The following is a 23,597-nucleotide window of genomic DNA, read 5'->3' as shown; positions in this document are numbered from 1 at the left end:
GTGCTTATAGGAATACTGCCTTGGAATGATTTTTTTTTGTCTTTTAACTATTTATAATCAGTAAGCATGACTAACAAACAGTCTGTTAAATGTGGCAGCTTGTGTTTCTAAATGGCAGCTGGGTATTAAAAAAGAAGATGCATGCAAGGCTCCCCCCCCCCCCTTTGACAGTATTGCTTAAACTCTTTTTGACTAGAGAGTCCCACGGACTGGCTGGGTATACAGAAATGTAGCAAATCCAGAGAGCGTTTCAGACCATATGTACAGGATGGCAATCATGGCTATGGTAACCGAAGATAAAGCACTTAATAAAGACAGGTATGTATACTGATTGCAGTGGGTGTCTTTAATGGATATGGGGGACTGCACATTGTGGCTTCAGTTTAGTGAAAAGTAGCTGCACTGAAGTTCCATTCTTGATGGGATCAAGTTAGTTGCAACTGTCTTATTTTACTTTTCATTGGATCCAGGTTTGTTTGTTTATTTGCAACACTGAACCATCAGTATTGTACACTGCCAAACCACACAATTAATAGAAAAATAGAAATGCTGTTTTAATACTGCTTGATTGCATCAACTCTTGTAACTATTATTTAGGTGGGTCAAAAAGGGTTGACAGTATTTTAAAATCGTGGCTTAATAGGAGGAATTCAGTGTTGTGCTGTTAAAAATATCTGCTTACTTGATGGAACTATCTTTTCTCCCTGACACCCCCCCCCCCCCCCGTTCTGGGGGTTCTGCAGATACACACACCTTGAGCCAATCTGAGGGCAGCACAGGGAGAAGAGGGAAGAAAAGCCCTTTTGCACTAGCAGAAGTCCTTGTGTGGGCTTCTGCTAGCTGGGCCAGCTAGCTGAATTCAGGCCAATGTTAAAATACCATAATGTGAAATTTAGGCCATTCCTTAATTTTCGAAAATGAATGTGTGTGAATTTGAGAGAGTGCCTTGCCCAAGATAAAGGAGAGCTGTAGCCCAGGTCTAAGCCCAAGGGTGTATTCCTCTCCCCTCTCATTGCCAACTTTCCAATATGTGTTTCTTTCTTGGTGGAATGTGGAATTCACATTCGCCAATATGATTGAAGAACTTCTGCTGGGTAAATTAATACGTAATGTAAAGCTGTGCAATATTGTGATTGTAACATCAAAGAAGTAAATCCAGGCAGGTTTAAAAATAGAATAAATTCAAAAGTTAAATCTCCATTTAACTGGCGATAGCAATTATTTTACCAGGCTTAGTACTGAAATTGTCAGGTTGGTATATTACTTACATTGAATACCTTTTTATCATGACCTATTAAAACATCAGAAAGTAGTGTACAAGCTTTTGATTCAGAGAACTCTTCTTCAGGCTAGACATTTTATTATTGTTGCTGTTGAAGGAAGTCAAGAAAAATGTTTCAGAGCCTGATGAAAATATTTGTGGCTCTCAAACATTTTTCCTCTTTATTTTAAACTACATCTAGCTTGAAAAGGTAAAGGTAAAGGGACCCCTGACAGTATTTGGAAGCTTTGTCTGAAAGTGACATTTTAATTGATATTTGGTCCTAATAGGATGTTACACTGCTGTTATTTTGGATTTTTATTGGAACCAAACTTAAGGTTAACATAGATATTTAAGGAAATAAATATAATTGCACTAACCAAAATGAATCGCAGAATAAGTTGACAGGATGCAGAGATTGTTATACAATACTATCTTTCGTAGTTGCCTTTTAATAATCATGTCTTTAAATATTTTCTGCTTCCCAGATGCATCCGGTTAGCTCTGGTTCATGATATGGCTGAATGCATAGTTGGTGACATTGCTCCTGCTGACAATGTTTCCAAAGAGGAGAAACACAGACGAGAGGAGGTCAGTATGGTGGCATATGTAGCTTGATGGTCTACTTCTAAAAAAGAAAGAACCAAGATTAGTCTGTAAAGTCTGAAAGATCCTTAGAACAAAAGAGCCTTGCGGAAAGTTAAAGACTAACAAAAATATTAAGCCGTAAACTTCCATGGATAGTTTACAGCCCACTTCATCAGATGTATGAAGTGTTATCCTGTGTTGCAGGAATATCTATACAGGCAAGAGATTGTTAGCAGTGAGATCAGAAGGAAAGGAAATACAGAAAAGTGCAGACGTCAGTTACATTATTAACAGAAGCCAGTCACAAAAAACACACATCACTGGTAAGTTAGTCAGCACACGTAGTGGTGTAAAAATCTATCGTCCCAGTTCAGTCCACAAGTGATAACACTGAACTGCTTCATAATGGTAATTTGGCAGTTTCAGTTTGCTGTTTCCTTTTGAAGTTCCTTTGTTCCGGTATGACCACCTTAAGGTCAGTGATGGCACATCCAGGGAGGTTAAAATGTCCCCCGCTAACACTTAGATACTGCCATTTCTGCCATCTGAATTGTGGCGTTTGTTCTCTTGAAAAGAGGCTGGCTTGTTTTTCCTATGTAGAATGCAGTTGGAAAGACACGCAGGGCTCAGCCTCATGATACAAAGCTTCCATGGGATTTCTGTTATTTGAATTTGCACCTTTTAAAACTTCATTGATGTTTTCTGTCAACCCAGTTGAAGACAAAATTGTTTCTGTGAAGTGGCTCTAATAATGGAATTGAACAGATTCAGGGTGAGTAGTGTAGAATACCGGTCACTAGAGGGCACAATCTTGTATTTTACAAGAAAAGATTTCTTACAGGAAAAGCAGTCTAGTTTGTGGGATTCCATAGTGCCTTTCTTTCTAGAAGGGAAGATTCAAACATATAGGCTCTGTCATCAGCTGACATTCAGTTGCCCTCTCTATCAAGAGAAAAGTAGATGGAAAGTGACCTATTTGAAAACTTCCTACCTCTCATGAAAACTGATCGGCATACTGTGCCAGTAGCTAACTTGTCAAAGGACAGTAAAGACTAGAAGGCTCTGAGATATAAACTTGTTATGTGTGAAATATTTAAAGTAAGGGGCACCACACACAATCTGTGGCAGTGCAATTCTGTGAAAATGGCAGGTGTTTCAATCATTTGCATAGTGGACCCCTCTCATTCATATCCATTGGTGCTTTTTGATGATCTCCAGAGGTCATCCTTTGCTCCTTCCTTTACCCCTTTATAAATTATACACAGGTTGAAAACAAGCTGTCTGCTGGGCAAGACTGTGTTCCTGCTTGCTATAGTGAGCAATGAGCATTGGAGAAGGGACAAGGAGGCCTGTAGTAGCTGCCTCCTCTCCCACTGCTTCAGGGCTTTTAAAGTAGGGGTGGGGGAATTCAGGCTGGGAAGGGGGCAAATGCAGTTCTTCCGGCCTCCCTGACTGGCCCTCGCCCCAAGGGCACCCCTACCTGGCCGTGCTCCCTCTCCCCCAAACACTTGAGTGTTTTTACCTGGCTGCAATGTGCCCTTGAATTCTGATCATGCCTATTATTTGCCTGGATGGTGCGTAGGGAGGGGTGTGTGAATGGGTGTAGAAACCAGCCTACTGTGCAGAAATAAAATTCACATTTGGCTTTGGCCCTACACACCACCGGCATGTGGCTTTCATAAGAAGAGTGTCCAGCCTGGGCTGAAAAGGGGACAGTCAGGATGTCCAGGTTAGCAACCAACAGCCTTATGGACTCTTTCCCAGGGGTGGTCTTTGGAAATCTTTCATAATATGACTTCCTGAGTGAGGCCAGAATTTGGCACCCATAAATGGATCTTCTCAATTTTGTGCCCTCTCGGCTCTGCGCCCTGTACAGGGAAACCACCTGCACCACCCTAAATCTGATGCTGCTATTCCCATATCACCTTTGTTGTTGCGTAGGAGCTGAGGCAGCATGAGTCTATGTGGGAAGGGAGGGCTCCATTGTGTAGCTTATGCATCTACCAGTGATAAGTTACATCAGTTTCCAGGAAAGGCAGTGCTGTGGGAACTTCTTCCACAGAACTGAAGCTTTTGATGTTCCTTTAGTTGCACAGGAAGAAGCTGGCAAGAGGGTATCCTGCATAGTGCTTGGATTTCCAGATTATTGCTCTGAAACACATCTCACTTGCTTTGTTGTGAGAAGCACCAGATTGCTTAATAGCTTGCATAATTTTCTTCTTTTGGTTAGTACTTAAGATGATGAGGGATGAACTGCATTATGGAGGGAGGTGTGTGCGTGTGATCACATTCTTTTTACATTCACCAAGGCCAATCCTTGCAGGTTTTCACTGCCAAGGTGTGTGAGAGCAAGAGAATGCAGCTCATCTCTTGCCAAAAGCAGGGAAACAATATTGGAGTGACACCAAATAAAATGCAGGATTCTGTTTTTCTAGGAAGCTATGAAACATTTGACCCAAGTGCTGTCTGAGGAGCTGAGAAAAGAAATTTATGAACTCTGGGAAGTAAGTTTTAAACATCTAAAATTGCTTAAATATTAAAATTCATTTTCCTCCTAAATAGGTATTTCTCTCTGCTAAACATCAACTGTAGATTTAAATAATGACTGTTTTTTGGAAGCATTCTTGGTGTAAAGCAGGCTACCAAGCTAAGTATGGATATGTTACAGGGGGCACTAGGGAGACAAGCTTTCTGAGTTTGCTGCCTGCCTGTTTTTATAAAATCCAGTGGGGCTGTCATGCAACTGAACGCCATGGTGAGCTGCATTGGACTTGGGAGTGGTTTGGAGTAAGGTTTGCCTGAGGAGACTTAACATATTTTGTACTCTTGCAATGACTTCTGCCATAGGATAAACTCCAACCAGCTGAGCTATCCAAGGTGTCAGTTGTTAGAAAAAAATGGTTGTAACCATGTAGTTTTGATTTCAAAGTAGAAGCTGGTGTGTGCTTACCAGTAAAAACTCGAAAGTGGAAGCAGATGGATCACCACAGGAAACTGGCATATTAGAAAGCAAGAACCAGTTTGAAAAAGCAAGTATTTAACAAGCATGTCTAACCCGTGGGAAACTCCTGTGTTCTGCAGTGAATGCATTTCATTATTCAGGTGTTATGAGATACCTGTTGGCAAGGTATTGGATTGGTTGATGCTCTCTTCAGCAGCAACTGATGAGAATTGCTTCTGGACTCATGAACATGTAGTGCTGGTTCTCAATATTTGGCTAGAAATCCTTTACATGGGTTAGACCAGGGGGCTCAGAAATGAACTGCTTTCCTTGTACAGAAGTGCATACAGTTGCAGTTTCTGTGATTTTTTCCTTCTCAGTAAAGTGGGTTACCACCTTGCACACCCCAATTAGGAATATGAACACCAGTCAACTGCAGAAGCAAAATTTGTAAAAGAGCTGGACCAGTGTGAGATGATACTTCAAGCCTTGGAGTATGAAGAGTTAGAGAAAAAACCTGGAAGACTTCAAGACTTCTATGATACAACGGCAGGTAAGACACGCCCTCCTCTGTTATTCTAAACACTCATTGTGTAGCTTGGTATTATTTTTATAATGGAACCTGCAACAAACATTTGCAGAGTAAATGGAAAATGGTGTTCCAAACAGCCAGACATGCCACCTTAATCCCCACCCTAATCTTTTCAACCTTGGTGCTCTTTTTTCTAGTAGCACTGTTTTGGCTACATAGCTGCCTGAAGTCAGCACCCGAGTTTGCAATTAATATATATTAGGGGTGTGCAGTGACTCTGTATTGAGGGCTGAATAATGAGGCACAGTGGGGTGATTTGGGATGCTTTCCCCCTCCCTGCACTGAAGCACAATGCTAGTAACTGCTCCCCCCCCCCCGAAGTTGGATCAGGGTTCCCTCAAGGGTACCCTTGTTTTTGAGTATTGCAGCTCTGTGTTTTCCTGCAGCTCTGTTTCTCTCGGCCAAAATGTTGCCTGTAGAGCACTGAAAAATGCCACATTTTACTTTATTTCTATTAAAGCACAGTAGTGGAGAATTCTTAGAAACAAGTTAGAAGCTTTGGGTTTTTTTAATCCTACATTTCTCTGCTTTAGTGGGAAAATAAACACAGCTCTTCAGATCTTTGCAGGGAACGAAACTGCTTCATATTGCAGGGCCTTATTGGAGGACATAAACAAGCACCAGAAAGGAAGGTGTGGAGTTTTTAACAAACAGAATATACAAGGAAGAACACATGCCAGTTGCCCGCCTCTTACTTACTTCTCCCAAATTTTTTCTACTTATGAATTTTGGGCTTTTATCTGGCCTAATAAAGGTTTTCTTTAATTTTGATGAGCACCTCTGGGTTCTGTTTTTTTGTGGGAAGAATTGCAGTTCAGTGGAGGAAATAAAATCCCTTTTGCTTCCCCAATGAAAAGTCTCTATACCTGTTTGTCTGCAATGTGGCAAACATAGTCTACCCTGGAGGCTTGCCCATTGTCTGTACATTTCAACTGCTCTTTTCAAGACGGCGTTAAGAGTCCTTTTTAGAGCATAGAGTGACTGAGTAACAGACTGGAATTTTTAAAAAGATAAGAGATGCAGTGCCAAATTTTAGAGGCCAGTGCACACTCCTTATATATAACTATAACGGTAGAAAAGTTTTGAAGAGAGATCCAGTATAAAACAATACTAACCCTTGGTCTCAAACACCCTTTCATTTGCCACTTGCTTTGAAGATCAGAATCATGCAAAGCACCCCAATATAATATGGTTTTGACTAGTATTGGCTTCACCGGCTTATTCACTTGGTGGGCAAGTGGGTTATGCACGTATACTTCAGCTATGGTTTAATTACACCTTGTCCTTCTGGGAATGGTTGAATTCCTCCATGTGATGGACGCTCTTACACAGGGAACTGGCAGGTGCCACTTCTATGATGGCAGTTGGATGCATTCCATTGTTTTATTTGAGTTGCTTCGAGACTTGTGTTACAGGAGAGGCAGGAATAATTTGAGCATCTGAACCACCTTGGGAGCTTATCAACACAATTAACTCAAAGTGTCTGCGAGCCAGAACAATGACTAGAAGTTCCATTATTTCCCCCCAATTATGACTCCTGGGGAAGTCCTCCCATCAAAAAGCAGACTAGATATAAATTGATATAGAATGAAACTTGGGGTGAGACCATTTAGATAGTGAGCTTGCCCCTTCTCCCTTGGAGTGCAGGTCCACATTAGAATCACTAACTGCTTTTGATACTCCCCTAGTTTAAAAACACATGCACTGTTCTGTTGGGCATGCACTGTTCATACCACCTCATGTCTCCAGTGTTTTTGATAATGCTCAGCCTACCTAACACTTTCACATGACACCCCCCAAGATTCATGAACCATTGATGGTCCCCAAATTCCGCTTTGAAAGGCAGGAAGAATGGCACCACACTGCTGCTTCATGCTGCCACCTGGTGATGCCCTGATGCTTCAAGGATTAAGGAAATCACAGGGCATGAGCATCAGGAATTCTCCTTACTTTGAAATGTCCCTTCCTAAAACTATAATAGTGTAAGAGCAGCTCAGTATAAAACATGAGGCTATCCAATACAACAAGAACAAGCATTTCTTGTTGAGGAAAGTGCTTTTATCTCACTGCTATATTCTTGGTACATAGCAGAATGAGAAAACATGTTAACGGTGATCTCTTGATCTACAGGAAAATTTAGTCACCCTGAAATAGTCCAGCTTGTGTCTTCCATAAATACAGAAAGAAATACAAAAATAGATGCAGCAAACAAAGATCGTCCGTCTTGAGTCACCTTTCAAATGTTTTCAGCTGTATCTATAATAAATTATTTTAAAAACTCTACTGTGTGTTTGGTTTTGCAGTATACTACCACCAGAATACTATTTGTTTACTAAATACATTATATAAAAATAGTAAAAATTAGGGCTATATGATGTAGAAAGTAATTTTATAGGGGACAGCTGGGCCCTTCACACCATTCAGTAACATATGTGTGTTGGTCTGACACAGTAGAAATATATCTAAAAATATTTTTTTTAAAAAAAATTGTCTAGTAGCACGTTAGACACCAACTAAGTTTGTTCTTGGTATGAGCTTTCGTGTGCATATCTGAAGAAGTGTGCATGCACATGAAAGCTCATACCAAGAACAAACTTAGTTGGTCTCTTAACGTGCCACTAGACATTTTTTTTTAAAAAAAAATATTCATGTGTAAATTGGATACAAAAAGGTTTCTGTGGTTGCTTCTGAGATAGGCTCAGTGTACATGCTAAAAGAGAGCTCCTTGTGAGAAGACAGTGCTGCCTTGCTAGATATTCACTGCGCCTCCTAAAGTCAAGCAAGCTTGGACATGAAAACCCAAAATATCAAGATTTGATGTAGCTGTTCATGGGGTCTACTTTATTGAAACATGTACAACAAATCAAAAAAGCCTACAGCAATGCCCACCCTCCATTGAATCAAACACAGCAAATCTAGAATAAAAGTAGGTGGTTTTAGTAAATGAGGCAAACCAATACAAGATGTCCCCCCCCCCAAAGTCCAGTTCATGGGTGTGAAACCCAGTAAAAGCCCCAGGAGTTCAGACCAGAAATCACTGAATTTGGTTTGAGCATTACCTTTCACTATGCTGCGAACTGCCCTGAGATCTTTGGATGAAGGGTGGTATACAAATTTAAATAATACCAGAGGCTTAGCTATTGTGGCAGTTTGAAGCATATATAGCTTACATGATACTGTATTCTAGAATTAGGGTAAAATTTGAAAGTTGTCAGAAATTTGAAAGTCAAGTACAAAGTTAACTTATACTGTAGTTCAAAGAAACCAGTTGATTTAGCTTACTTTTTTCCTCTTAGGCTCTTGTTTGTGCACTGGCCTGAGGTGCATGCAAGGTTTCCTGCACCAAGTAGTGGGGAGATTTCCACAACCACCTCCCACTCTGCTCCAGAAAGTCTCCCAATCCCCTAAAAGAGCAGGAAAAGGGTAATTTTTGCCTCTTCATCTGTTCCTCCAAGAGTGGTATCCTGTGGATGGCATTCCACTCACAGCCACTATTTTTTTCACATACAGGGATGCAGCTGTCCTGTTATTGTGGAAGTCAGCAAAAAGTGTCACTGTACTTTTTGTAGACAGTAGCTAAGAGCTGCTTAATATATAAATCCTCCAACTCTTTTACACCCATATATGCTTTTTGATGCTGAAAAATCAAGTTTACAGACTCCTTAACTAGAGGAAAAGAAAACCATTTATTAGAAACATAAGTACTTTGCTGTGGCAGTGAAAACAGATAAAAAGGGAAGAACAGTCTCTGTGGAACAGTGGTGGGTGGGTAGGCTGGTGCCTCAGGACAAAATGGAATGTCTCATGAAATAGCTGACCTTTAAACCTTAAAATAAAGCTAGCTGAAGACAGAAGCAGGTAGAAGAAGAGAAACCATAAGATTTGAAGAGTATTTAAGCAATATATTTGAACAGAATGTTCAAAAATTCAGTATATAACATATATACACATATGGACAAATCTCTAAGAGTACAACATTGGTAGAAGCCATTTTCAAAAGTGACGCAACTTTCTTATAGTAGCTGGATGTGTAAAAGCATTTATGAAGTTAAGACTCCAAGCTTGTTCCCCCAGAATAGGACTCGCTTATTTTTTTCCATGCAATCATGTATGTAGGCAAGTGACCACATAAAGAAATACTTAAAGAGTTAACTGGATAGTATATGGCAACAGATAGCGATCATTTCTGGCTTATCACAAGAATCACTGTGGTTCACTCTGGGTACTGCCTGCTTTACACTAATGTTTCAGCATACAGTCATACTCAATCCTGAAGCAAAAATAAACAGGGCTTCATGTGTGAATTGGACCCGAGACATGGGATGGAGAGAATGATTAGCATCCCTTCAGTCTAGCATTGAAGCTCCTCTTCTGTTTCTGGGAGTCGAGTGCTCACAGCGGAACTCTGAGCACTGGCATGGGCAGCAGAATTGAGAACCTCCTCAAAACTTCCTCCGGTATGGCTCGCACCTCCAACTTTTGTCTGAAAGGGAATGAGCAAGGGCAGTCAGTAACTAACATTCTGCTAAACAATTTGCCTCAATTTTCTTTTTCATTCTCAAGCCAAATAAACGCTTAGGACTATTATAACTCAAGGGGCTCTGTAACCTCAGTTGCGAAGAATGTTAATTCCATGTTGTCTTTTGTTTCCTCAGCTCTCAAGGTAGCAGATTATAACTATAGCGTTAACTAAAGGCAAGGGTGGTAATGAGTGTTTAAAATGGTTCCCTTTGTACTAGATGCTAGAAGTCAGTGCCAGATTGAGAATAATGTATTGATATGTACTGACGTTCACAAAAAAGGTAAGAGGCAAGCTTAAAATGAAATGTTGAATATGAAACAGCAGCAATTTGCCCAAGGTTAACTTCCAAATATACATTCTGTTCTGTGTAATTTGACTCAAACCATAATAAATCTATATTGTTCTTTACATGTGGGAAATCGCTCAGTTTATGAGTAAACTAAATGCCATGCCAGCTTGGAATTCAGCTGGTTATCAGTAACATGGGAGAAGACAGCAAAGCTAGTTGGTTAGGTGCTCAGATAAAATAAAAGTTGGTATATGACGCTGTGGAGCTTTGCACTATTTAAGTATTTGATTCTGATAAAGGCCGGATGAATTCTTGACAGCTTGACAAGTTGTATTGAAAATGCAAGGGGATTTCAGAGCATGAACTTAGTGCAGTCCATCTTGCCTTTGGCACAAGTGCTAGCGGTGACCAAGCTGGCAATATTTTTTTCATTCTCTTAGGCTGTATCTGCACCATATTTGTCACATTTAATCAGATTTAATCTTGTCCCCCTATCTCCCAGACGACATTTCATGATCACATACATTTACTTACTCTTAAATATGTTTAACTTCTCAACTCAGGCCAGTATCTTTTATAAGCCTGCTTAATTTTTAAAAGTTATTTTGTTTAAAATAATCTTTTCAATTAGGAAAAATATTTCCTGAGTAGAATCTTTATTTTTAGTAAGCATAAAAGGTGGGTTATTAGCAAATGGCAGCTGCTGTGGAAATTCCTTCATCTTCCTTGGTGGTCTTATCATTGTTTGGTTTTACATCTTTTTACAGATAAATAATCACAACTGACAAAGAACAAACATGCACTACCAAGCCAATGCTCATATTATATGTGAACAAACTATTTTGAGAAGTGTGGGAGGCCCAAGTATCTATACTCATAAAAATTAGATTAATCTATGCCTCCTTAGCCTTGACTGATAAACATGAGCCCAAACAGGAAAGTCTTAGTGCTTCTGGAATGAGTTTTGGCTTCACCCTTCAGGAGAAGGCGGCTTCACAATGTGACACAGGTACCAATGATAGGTTTTTGTACCATGTTGCCATGGTACAATCATGAAGCTGCTCTACTGATCTTAAAGCTCATGATGCAACAAAGAATAGGAAGTTATTTCTTAGGTACACACGGCTTAAAGGGAACACTGGTTTCTGCTGCACTGATGATGTACAAATGTGCATAGAAAATTCCCTGGAAGTGTAGGAACAATCAAGGGTTCATTTTAGGATAAGGTTTGGACTACTCTGGCTTCAGTTATTTTCAGTGACACACCACAAAAATTAACTAGTCTGGTCATAACCCTTCCCTCAATTCTAATCCATACCTTAAGGCTTGTGACAGTGGTCTCAACCTTTTCTTCAAAGGATTTGAATGTAGGAGAATTCCTAGAATAAGGTATAACAAAGAATAACATGATAGTCTTACGCTTGTTCATGTCCTTAAATGCTTCTGGATGTTTGCAGGATTGGGTTCTGATAACAATGGCTTGTGACGCCATCTCTGGCTTCTAATTACCACCAAGCTAAGGGTCAAACCAGCTGCAACATTATTTGGTCATGTGTGTGTTTAATGAATAGCCAGTGTGTGGATACCCGAGCCATATTGGGATCACAGTTTAAGCTTCAAGTCTTAGGTCATGCTATGATCCAATGGAAATCAGGCACAAGAAGGCTTGATCCTGATTAGGATGCCTTGGGGAAAAGGGTTAAAGCAACCCATGGTCTTAATCTGGTTAAAAAACAGCCAGCATGGGAGGCCTTAAACAGCCACCATACAAGGCCATGTGACATTTGGTCCTAACTAAGGAGATGTTTTTTAAAACTACAGACCTGTGGGAATGGATCATATGCCCTTCATATTACTTCACATTAACTAACGTGACACCCATTTACCTTTCTGATAAGCTACAACGTCCTTTCTGTGACAGGGCTTTCTAGGGAGCACAACAATTACAGTGGTGCCTCGCAAGACGAAATTAATTCGTTCCGCGAGTTTTGTCGTCTTGCGATTTTTTTCGTCTTGCGAAGCACGGTGTCGGGAAAGTTTTGGAAAAGCTTCAAAAATCACCAAAGTCTTTAAAAACCTCAAAAAAGGCTACCACACCGCGTTCTATGAGTTGCTCCTCGAAGTCAAGTCGCAACTGTATTAACGGTGTTAAGAAAAAGGAAACAAACTTGCAAGACGTTTCCATCTTGCGAAGCAAGCCCATAGGGAAAATCGTCTTGCGAAGCAGCTCAAAAAACCCTTTCATCTAGCGAGTTTTTTGTCTTGCGAGGCATTCGTCTTGCGAGGTACCACTGTACTCCAACTTGCCTCCCAGCCAAGGAGAAAGGACTCTGGTTAGGAAGGAGAAGGTAGACCTGACCCTCCATTTCCTACCATCCAAGCAAAGTGGCTCATAGCCATAACTGTCTGCCAGCTGGGGCAACTCACAAATGAAAACAGTGGCAAAGCTTATTTGGAAATATATTTCAGTGAAATCTATGAGAATGTGGATTGGGAATCTGACTACTCACACGTGAGCAACAGAGAATGGTCAATGGTGCCACATTTGAATTTCCTACTTTCTGTATGAAGAACACTTGAACTAGAAGGCTGATCCCAAAGGGTTATGACAATTTAAAATTCAGTACTAAAAACAAATTACTGTCACAGTAATAGTGTGAAGCCTGAAAACACACATTCAAAGGTCAGGATAAGAAGGTGATGTGGAACTTTTACCTCATAGCAGGCATACTCATGGAATGGCGAATAGAGTAGCTGTAATTGAAAAACATGGAAGAGAGAAAACAAAACTTTATAATATGACAAATACAAATAAAATCACAATTGCTGGCTAATTTAGTTTTTAAGTAAGAATTTCTGGCACTCTTACGTCCTGGAAAAAAGCAATCCTGAAACTTACTAAATTAAGATGTGCATCTGTTAAAAAGCCTGAATCAAGACTCAAACGAACAATCAGCCTGCTTTGTACATGGGTGGCACAGTTGCAACTGAAAAATGTTTCCATCTGATGGCTATAACTTGAGTAGCCATTTTACCTACTCACCTAATGGACTGTTCCTAACATGAGATGTCTAGACATCACCAGTCAACAAACTGAGAATACAAGAGTGTGGGTAGGTGAGAAGGGAGGGCACAGATGGCAATATTTCCAGTAGTGGAAGAGAGTGGGTACTTGCAGATCAGTATTTATTGTGGAACTTGTACTTCCCAGTGCTTAAACCTGGAAGTCTTCAATTAACCATAGTTTCCTATTTTGTTTGGAACAAACTAGAATCTTCAACCACACTTTGAAGTTGTTTTAAAAATCTTGGCTTGTTCCAGTTTGGATGCAATGGGATTAATTGAAGATTTCCAGATTTAATCACAGTGCACTGAGAAAGGCAATGGCAATGGGTTGATGTGTAGGCACAAGAATCTTCCATAGGATAAATAATAAAAGATTGTGGATATTATTATCATTTATTGAATTTATATACCACTTTATACCCAGGGGTCTTAGGGCGGTTCACAGATCAAACTTTGGGTTTCAAACAACTGATGAAATTAATTATTGTTCTACGATAATGCCCACTCTCGGAGAAACAATCAAAAAACAATTTTACTGAATGTTTAGTCCTTACGTTTCAATCTTGAGTGGTGAAGGGAGGATTTTTGTTTGGTAGAAATGCATTTTGAAAGCCTCCATTATGGGAAATTTGGTCTAATCTAATCAGGAGCGCATTAACAACATTCTGAATTCTATCCAAGGTTTTCTTCAGGGTCTCCAGCAATTTCTTCACTGCCTAATTAAACTATAAAATCAAGATGTCCCAGTTGAAATAATACAAGTTTCTAATCTTGGACCCAAATGGAGGAAAACATGCTGTGTCCTTTTCCATAAAACAGACTATGCCAAATGCAGCAGCAACATGCATTTATTTATCTTACCCAAGTGAATGTGACCTGGAACAGCAGCATAAGGAAAAAATTAAGAAGAGTTAAGCACTGGTATAATTACAGATCTCACCCCCACCCCCAAAATCCTGAACATGGAACACATTTTAAATGTTTAAATTTAGCTAAGTTGCTAACTGTTCATGCTCTCTTTGGAAACCTGTGAAGTTTGTAAATGTTGAGCTTGCTTCCACAACAAGTCACCAGCTGCAATTTCAAATTGGTTTGAAGATAAGCACATAATCCAGTTTGAAAACTAGCCCACCAAAGAGCTGTGTCAATTAAGCATGAGATTCTAAGCAATCTGTGTTTGTTACTGAAGCCTTCGTTTCAGGCACAATGGCATTCAGGCAGAACAACATAACATGAATAGCCCTGACTCACGACTGCCTTAAGAGAACTGGATAGAACATCTCATGTATTATCCATTAAAACTAAATTAATACCAAAAGAACAGTGGTCAGAAGGCCAAATAATGATCATTTCTTTTAAAATGAATAACACAAGTGGGAATAGGGAGTAGAAGCTTCAAATAATTACAACCCCTGGACTTCTGCGTTTCAGCTCTATCAAATCAATTGCAACAGATGCAACTTAATGGTAGTGGGACCAGTTACTTGCAGCTGATAAAATTAAACACAAGGATCAGTTACAAACACTGGGAATTGTTTATTGTATGAAGAGCAATTGATCAAGTACTGCTGCTGTGAAACAGATGAGAGAATCTCTCTTTTTTTGTAAATAATTTTTTATTAATTTTCAATAAAATCCTCCAATTAAGGTAAGAGAATCTCAAGCAAACTCCATTTTAATGAACGGAAGTCCAGTAGCAGCCCCTGGTGGACCACAAGCCTGGCAAATGTAATACAACTGAATGTGCTAACTGGAGAAACAACCCAAAAGGCAAAACCTTGCTAATTTAAATTAGATCAACTGAATTCTCTGATGATGCAAGCTCGGTCAAGTCCTGAACTTGGTTGCTACGTAAATATCGTGCCATAAAATCTTGTAAATTGCCTTCCACTTTTACTGTTGATTTTTTATATGTCACTAAAAAGCATATTCCTTTTCTAGACAGACTACAACTTTATAGAGCTGTTCTCTTGATACCTTTATTCAGTACTGTAACAAAACAGAGAGACATGGAAGGTACAGATGAGATTTGGCAAGTGGCAGCTTACCATGGCGAGCATAAAACTGGTTGGTCTTCATTAACCTGTCTAGTGATTAGAATTCTACCACACATCAGGGGCATAGTAAAATATAAACTATAACCACCCAATGAATTCTGCACTCCCATTTTTCAGCTGTAGTGGGAACTACACATGCAAAGCTGGACTTTGTAATTCCCAGTGCTGGAGCTCCACATCTAGCACTCATAGTTGTATATGCTATTCCAGATACTGATTTTATAAAATTTTAGATACTGATTATTGCGACGAGAAGGGGGCTGTTTTGGTTTTAATAATATATGTACTTCCTGAGCATTCAGATCTATGAGTTGCCATGTCCCAGGCCTGATTAGCACTCTTCATCAGGTTTTATAACAAGATGCTCCAATGGATGAAGACCCCAGCCTGAGGGCTTGGCATGAAATAAAATGTACACCCTGTATAATTCACATACACATAACTGCAATTCTGTGCACATTTGTTTGGCAGTAAGCCCCACTGAACTGAGTTAACATGCAGAGCACTGCACTACAGAATATTAAGCAATTGTTTGCTTCTACATTTTAAGTACTATAGATAGTATTTAGCACCTCTTTTTACTTCAAATAATAGTGAGCAATTATCTGAATGTTTGTACGTGTGGCACAGCCCAAACTTAAAGACACAGCATTGCTCTGTAGGACCACAGCATCTAAACACTTAACGAAGTTAAGAAAGTTAAGAAACACTAATCAATTCAACATAATAAGAAATAGCTTCTGCCCTGAATTTATCTTTTAATTCCCAGGCTGATAACCAAGCTGCAATCAGCCCTCCAGCTTTCCTGCAGAATGAGGCTGGCACACAAATTCCTTCCAAACTACTGTGGACATTTCCCTTACAGGAAACAGAAAATAATCCCCTTTAAAAAGCAAGTGTTATGCCTAAATCAGTAACTGTTATTGTCAAGCGGCTCTTCAGTGATCAAGCAACTTATTAATGCAGTGCGCTTAGACAATACAACATTTCTGATCTAGCCCTGTTTGCAATTTCTTCCAATTTTATTACTGCAAGGGGTATTCAAACATGAAATAAGCATTTTAAACTATTTGTACAAGAGAAAAATGATTCCTATAAAAATGTTACACTCTAGCTTTTAGTCTATAGGGAAAAATAAATATTCTAACATCACATTCCTGGGTTTTTTTACTTATATGCATGGGTGTGTGTTTGTGGTGGTAGTGAATAGACAAAAGATTCTCTGTAGTACCTACCAAGTACCAAAGATTTGTGCTAACCAAAGTAAACCTTAAAATGACATGGAAGCAAAGGGTAATTCGTCAATGTACACACTGTGTACAAACAGCATCTCAGCATCTTTTTCACTCATTATTTATATGGCACCATCAGTACACATTATTATGCATTACAGCAGTATTCTTCAACCTTGGGTCCTCAAATGAGTATGGACTACAACTCCCATCATCTCCGACCACAGGCTAAACTGTTCTATTGGGGATGATGGGAGTAAGTCCAATAACATCTAGGGACCCTATGTCGAAGAAGAGTATACACAGATAAATTATCTACACCCCAAAGAGCAAGCAGTCGGAAGAGAAAGGAGGAAAAGAGGGGACATGGCTAGGACAAGGTCAGCAAGGGACAGCACGAGCAAATGTAGTTCATAACTGGTTTTCCTTCAGTTGAGGATGAAGGTGTTAAATGGCAACACGCTATTCAATTAAATAGAACACTCAGTCATTTGCACCTGTAATTACAGAAACTCTAGGAATGTTCTCCCAATTCCTTTAAAGTTACAACGAGGCTTTCCAATGAAGTCAGTGAAAAGAGGCCAAACTAGGTGTAACTTAAATCAGGATTAGAATTTGCTCTTTTTTCTTTTCTTAGCTAATGACCCCAAGGCATTCAGAAGATTGGTGGTTCTGTGGAAGAATGTGTTTAACCTTTTATCCTGTACCCTCCTACCCTCTTTCCCAATGTAAATCCCTCTATACCACAAATTTGCTGTTAGTTCCAGCAAGTGAGGAAGCAGACACAGTTGCCTTGCTCCCCTGAAAGCAGGGAGATCCTTGCTACCCTACAAAGGGAATAATCAGCAATTGCTTCTTCCTCCAGATTACATTTTGGGAATGAATACTTTGAACCTCTGAACTAATCTACCTTTCCTTGTGTAGAGCATTCTGTTGAGTCAATGAAGGGAGATATGGATGGTTTGACAAAAGTCTTTATTAACATTCCTTGGGAAATTGATAGAACAGTAAAGCTGATTTATTTGTGTTTCAAGAATAGCTTCGAGGCACGCTTCACTCTTCAAAACATTTCTCTCTCCCCGTTCATGAAAAGAATTAGGGGGATGCAATTGTTGTATCCCTGCTGATGTATTTTATGGCATTATTTAGAAGATGGAATTCCAACATGTAATCTCCCTGGTTTCTCTGGTAATGTGCCAGGATTTAAATCAGGAACACAGCTTAATAAGCTATCATTTAGTTCCTTTGTGATAAACAGGAAAAAGTCGCCTTAGCCAGGATTCAATGTAAATCTTGCAATGCTGGGAATTAAAGAACTGTGGGAGGGTGGGATTTAATTTTCTCCCAGAAATTAAATCAAAACGTCTGTACCTCATATCCCCAAACTTCTTGCTGATGACTGTTCCGACATTGCTGAAAGCTGCTGTTGCCTTTTGACCTGCTTGACACAGAGTCTCTTGTGTCTTCTTGTATCTAAGAATTGACAATTATTACAGTTTAAGCAAGTACCCTTTAAGTTCAAGGCATTTGCTTCTCATACAGTTCAAATCAGAAATCCATCAGAACTGTGACTGCTGTACATTAAAATCATCTGCAGGAACAGCACAAGAGGCGGTGGTGGTTTTAAAATAGCTTACCAAATGCTAATATTCATATATGGGAGTTAACTGTATTTTATATGGCCCAAACATAAGCTACTTTACCCATAGAGAAATTGGTAGAAATAAAATAATAATATCAGGATGTACCCAGAATTGCCAGGGCATATACAACAGGAAAAGATAAGTCTCCAACATTAAAAGTACTTTGCTGCATATTTCTCTCTAAAGTTTGTTCCTATTCTAGTTAATACATTTTTATACTGTAAGCCACCCTGGGACCTTACAGTAAAGGGCAGGCAATAAATAATAATCATAATCGCTGCTACTACTACTATTAAACCTGTATGTGAAGAAGCATTCAAAATATTTTTACCGTTCTACAGTCTGATGAGCGAGAATGTTGAGAAAAATTCTACTACTGCATTTTGCATAATATTTAGGATGGCTCCAAGATACACGAAACAGAAGTGAATAGCAAGGTGCATAACTGGGACAGAGTCCTTGGTCACCAGATTTCATGTTTTTTCTTCCTGTTTAGAACTGCAAAGCACACCACCATAGGCATAGTCAAGCCAATGGCAGACCACCAGTGCTGGCTGGTGGGAGGCATTGAGCCTGATGGATCACAAGCTGTGCAGAGAGTTGGAATTCTGATCAAGGAAACCCAGTTCAAATCCTCACAAAGCCATTACACTCAATGGATGGTCACTGGTAAACTGCTATCTCACAGCCTTACCTACTTCAGAGTTGCAGGGATAAAATGTACCAGAGCTTCTTGGAGGAAGGTGGGGACACAACTGTAATATGTAGGCAAATAATGATAAGCCATTTCAGTAATTTTGCAACACTGCAATTATTATTCTAGGGTTCCTTGATAGTATCTAGACCACAGGTGCGTATCTGAAACAGTTTTGCTGCTTCTCCTAAGAGTCAGATAATGCAAAGAATGCTTCAGCCACAATCCTCTTAAATATGCACATGGCTGATTTATGCAACATGCTTTGACTTGCTATGCTTGCATTCTTCATCAGGGTTGCTAAGCTTTTTAAAATTCAGAGGCTACCTATTCAGCTACTAATCTATTTGCTGAGTGTGCATTTTCACAGTTCACCTTCTCTTCTGCCTGGAGATATATATTTAAGGTACTAGCCTTTAAAAAATGCCATTAATAATATATTGTTCATATTTTCATTACTACTATGAAATAATAAATGAACAGAATGGCATTCAAAAAATAACTATTCAGATTTGCACATGCAGCTGGTACAACCATCACAGTAGAAACCAATGAACAAACGTTACTGCTTGTTTTCTTTAAGCCAGTTCAGGAATTTTTTCTATTATTAGAATGAAGATGACTGCAACTAAAGTTCTCTCTCTGTTGAGTTCTTTTCCTTGTGCAAAATAGTCAGCTGAATTTTATTCAGGTTAGATGCAATGAAATCAATGGACATAATTGTGTTCTTTAATTCCCATGGGTCCACACTGCATAAAACTTAGTTGCATGCTGTACCATGCATAGTTTCCATCCTTGGAAGGGCTCCAGTGTGCTGTGACCAATATATCTTTATGTCTGTTGTGAATAGAAAGAATGCCAGCTCCATCATGTCAGCAGTGACCATCATTAACGCTGGATTTATGGTAGCATGGGCAGTTCCTCTGCATAGAGCACCCAACTGAGGAGACACTAATTGTTATAGTAACAACAACAACATCATTTATACGGTGTGTGTGTGCACCAAATTTTGTCCTTACTCAGGGCGCCATATTAGCAAAGTCTTCCCCTGCCATCATCCACACAAAGTAGTTCAACAACAATGGCCACCATGTTAACATGGCAGTGTCCTCCTGTTTACATGCTGCTACTGCAGTTATATTAGAAAAGAGCCACTTGTAGTAAGCATACAAAGTATGGTGGCTGCAGAGTCCATTGCACATCAGGATACTTTCAGCCAGCCCACTTCTCTGTGCTGACTGCAAAAAAAAAAAAAAAAAAAAAAGGCATCTGAACTATTCATAAAAAAGCAAAGGAAGTCAGGTGGCAAGAAAATAAAATTCATGTATGCTACCTGTAGAATAAAGCATGCAAAGTGACCCCTTGAAGGTGTATTTAAATAGATTTCAAATTACTGGAGACAGCAATGGCAACAACAAAATGGCTTTTGACTAAATGTACTGAATTATTTGCCATGTGTGTATTCCATATTATCTCCAAAGAGTTCAGGGTGGCACATTAACTGGCTTTCAGTTTTATCTTCAGCAAGGATGGGGACGAAGGCAATGCAGGGAGCTTCAAAGCCCAATGGGACTTGGAACATAGGTCACTTTAAACAAAGTCCAATACATTAGCCATTGCACCATGCTGCTTTCATAATGAGAGGAGTACAAAGGAAAAGGGTGTGCAGGTTTTTACTTACGCAGTTGTAGTTTGCACATCATGCCAGCCCTTGCTGAAGTTCTGTTTCAGTTCATTCATCAGGTTGATGCCAAGCTTTTGTTTTATTTCCACAAGATGCTTCTCTTTTGCTGCCAACACTTGTCGCAAAGTTGCAATTTCATCTTCAAGCTGAATAGAATTAGCAGAAGAAAAGTCTGCATTATTCCTCTTCATGATAAATGTAAAATGGTTTTAGGTGACGCAATGTCTTCAAGTACAAAAATGCCATGGTATTTGAATCTTTAGACCTAATAAAGTAGCGTCAAAATAATCTCACATGTATTTCATTGCTTTTCTCATTGACCTATGGATTACCAAAATCTACAAATATAAAAGACAGAAATGGCCAGGCTAGCAAACAAGTTAGGAGCAATGTGTTTGCCTGCTCATTTCTGGATTTATTAGCCATAATGGCTCAAAGTTTGTCAGGCAATGAGCTGCACAATGTCATGCGCAAGGATCTGTATGTACATATGTACTGAACAGATGGTTAGGAAGTAATTTGCGCCTTTAAGGAGAGGCAGTGTATGTAAAATAAAAATGGCTACCATCAGTATAACCCAGAAGAGACAGAAAAAGCAGCCTAGTTAAAAAACATGCTGGCAAAGAGAAAGCTATTTTTTTTGTGTTATTATAATAAAACCAATTAAGTTAAATATAGCCTTACATTTCATCTGATTATGTAAAGCAGAATAGTCAGGTTGTAAATTGGGAGGAGTACAACACAGAAGGGCTTGGGTGGGTACAACAGTCACTTCACGTTGTTTTTACTGGACTTGGAAAAAGTGATTAGTCCCAGTTTAAAGGAAGAAACATCTTCAGCTACTTTTCTATTATTGCAAATGTCTCATTAAATGAAACATTGCGGTGGATTATACAACGTTTAGTTTCATTTTCAAATTGTAATTCTCCAAGGTAGTCTCTTCAGAGACATATTTATCTTATGATGTGAAAAATGTTAATTCCATACACAGTTAGGCCTTTCTCGACTGGGCTATTTTTAACAGAATTAAGATGAGCAACTTTGCTGTCATTTGGGCATTGAGTGCAATTTATACATATGAAAATTAAGTTGCAGAACCTACGTTTTCATGGAGAATTAACTGCACAGAAGGTATCAGCTATATACACAGCAATAAGTTATAAATTATCTCCCCTCAGAAGCTACTACATTTTGAATTATATGTTGAATTATATGTTCCTTAACATCCATGAAAATCTTCACATTCACTGTACACTTTGAGGATTATTCAAGAAACAATACAATTGGGAAAATGCAGATGGGAACTGCAATACAACTGGGAAGTGGGGAATCATGGCTTTGGGGAAAATCTTAAGATGGGAATGTGACAGTTCTAAGGCTTTTAAGGCAATGATACAGGGAAATATTTTCAAAGGCACTGAAAACCAGTAGGCAAACTACTCCCATTGGAAGTACAGCAGCCACTCCAAATAGAATGAATTCATTAGAGCTCCAGAAACTTAGTAAATTCTGAAAAATTCCAAGCATTTCAAAATGCAAATCCCCAATGCATTTCCTTTGAACAATGTAATTATATACTATTTGAATGCTGTGAACAATTTAGGACAGTCTTGTGATCTGAGCTGACCTAGATTCCATTAACTGCTGTGACTACAAACAATACGTATTGTGGGATGTGCCTGGAGGATGAAGGCCTTAACCTCTGCTCACATCACTGAAAAGGAAAGACTGGGGGACAAAGACTTACAAAAGTGAAACACAAAATAATTTATGCCTGCTTTTATGACTCAAAAAGGGGTGGTGGAGACATAAAAATGAAAGAACAAATACAGTATTTTCAAAGTATTACTGTATATTAATCAAAGAAACCTCATTTGTATATTTTGAACTGATGAGTTTATTGATCACATTTATATCCAAGCTCTTTCTTCAAATAATTCAAGAGTGACATATGTGGAAACACGGAATCACTCCATTTTATTCTATTAAACTGTACGGCAGAAAAAACTGATACATGAAAGTTGCCCAAAGCACTTCATGGCTGGACAGGGCACCCCAAATTTTGGCACACTATCCATTCTAGTGCATTGGTTACGTTCTCAATGAATCCATATGCAAGAATGCTCTTGTTTAAGGTAAAGAACTACCTGGATAGTTATTGCCCTGCCTCCAATTACGTTTTATTGGAAAAAGGTTGAACTCTGCTCAATCCATGCAGGAACCACTTCACACATATGGTGGTAAGGTAAGTCATGGTATTGGTATTCATGCAATTGCTTTTATAGCAATGTGCCCAAGGAGAATTGCATGGGAAAAGATTGGCATCAGCTGTGATTTCCAAAACCAGCCCTTAGTTTAAAATGACAGATTCAGGAGACAAAGAACGTTACCTTGACAAGTTCAGCTTTTAATTCTTCTTGCTCTTCTTCAGAAATCATGTTGGTAAAATCAACATCAGTGACCATGTCTTCATCTACTTCATGTAACACTTGCCTTTCCAACAGACCTTTGAAAGTAAGATGACAAGTTTCAGGGATTTTTTTTTCCTAGATAGGAAATGCAAACTTGTTAAAACAAAACAAAACAAAATGCCTTATGCTTGTTCAAATCTCCTTTAAATCTTTTTTTCTGATTTAGTAAGGATCTTAACAAGGATGGTCCATCATGTAGAAGAATAGCAAATGCTTTGTGTGCAGAATGAGTCAGATTTGATATCTAATTAACAGGTGATTGGGTTCCAGAGGTGGAAAAGACCTCTGCTTGACAATTTGGAAATCCATTGCTAGCTTCAGCACTGCTACTGCCATTTTCAGCAAGCGACTCAGAACCAAATCATAAAACAAAGCAAAAGAACAGAAGCAAAGCAAACAAAAAACCCAGAGCAGCCAACGTCTAAATATTTAACAAGCTGAAATAATGTATATGAGATACACACACACTCAAACAAACAGCAATAAAAAACATCAGTTTATGTCAATTGTACTGGAAAGATGTAAAATTAGGTCTGATTATCAAAATATCTTTGGGG

At 39.1% G+C, this 23,597-nt stretch overlaps 2 protein-coding genes across 8 annotated transcripts in view; one reads left to right on the top strand and one right to left on the bottom strand.

Annotated features, from left to right (window-relative positions):
- Nucleotides 1-23,597, top strand: part of HDDC2 (HD domain containing 2) — a 36,346-nt gene that overhangs the window by 1,331 nt on the left and 11,418 nt on the right. The window contains exons 2-6 of one of the 5 annotated variants that reach the window (XM_080999780.1): nucleotides 197-318; nucleotides 1,750-1,852; nucleotides 4,285-4,353; nucleotides 5,205-5,343; nucleotides 10,038-10,312. In XM_080999780.1, the coding sequence (XP_080855906.1) occupies nucleotides 197-318; nucleotides 1,750-1,852; nucleotides 4,285-4,353; nucleotides 5,205-5,343; nucleotides 10,038-10,075 (471 nt within the window). In that variant the 3' untranslated portion in view covers nucleotides 10,076-10,312. Of the gene's footprint in view, nucleotides 1-196; nucleotides 319-1,749; nucleotides 1,853-4,284; nucleotides 4,354-5,204; nucleotides 5,344-5,915; nucleotides 6,151-7,512; nucleotides 7,664-10,037; nucleotides 10,313-23,597 lie in introns of those variants that run through there. The other 4 variants (XM_080999779.1, XM_080999781.1, XM_080999782.1 and 1 more) reach the window with 4 other exon arrangements.
- Nucleotides 9,050-23,597, bottom strand: part of TPD52L1 (TPD52 like 1) — a 28,123-nt gene continuing 13,575 nt past the window's right edge. For 2 of the 3 annotated variants that reach the window (XM_080999766.1, XM_080999768.1), the window contains exons 2-8: nucleotides 22,960-23,075; nucleotides 20,567-20,715; nucleotides 17,920-18,021; nucleotides 14,121-14,135; nucleotides 12,909-12,947; nucleotides 11,512-11,572; nucleotides 9,050-9,865 (exon numbers count right to left, since the gene is read on the bottom strand). In XM_080999766.1, the coding sequence (XP_080855892.1) occupies nucleotides 9,734-9,865; nucleotides 11,512-11,572; nucleotides 12,909-12,947; nucleotides 14,121-14,135; nucleotides 17,920-18,021; nucleotides 20,567-20,715; nucleotides 22,960-23,075 (614 nt within the window). In that variant the 3' untranslated portion in view covers nucleotides 9,050-9,733. The remainder of the gene's footprint in view (nucleotides 9,866-11,511; nucleotides 11,573-12,908; nucleotides 12,948-14,120; nucleotides 14,136-17,919; nucleotides 18,022-20,566; nucleotides 20,716-22,959; nucleotides 23,076-23,597) is intronic. The other variant, XM_080999767.1, reaches the window with a different exon arrangement.

Source organism: Podarcis pityusensis (assembly GCF_964106645.2).
Source record: "Podarcis pityusensis genome assembly, chromosome: 3".
Taxonomy (NCBI): Eukaryota; Metazoa; Chordata; class Lepidosauria; order Squamata; family Lacertidae; genus Podarcis; species Podarcis pityusensis.
This window is presented reverse-complemented; position numbering and strand designations above follow the sequence as displayed.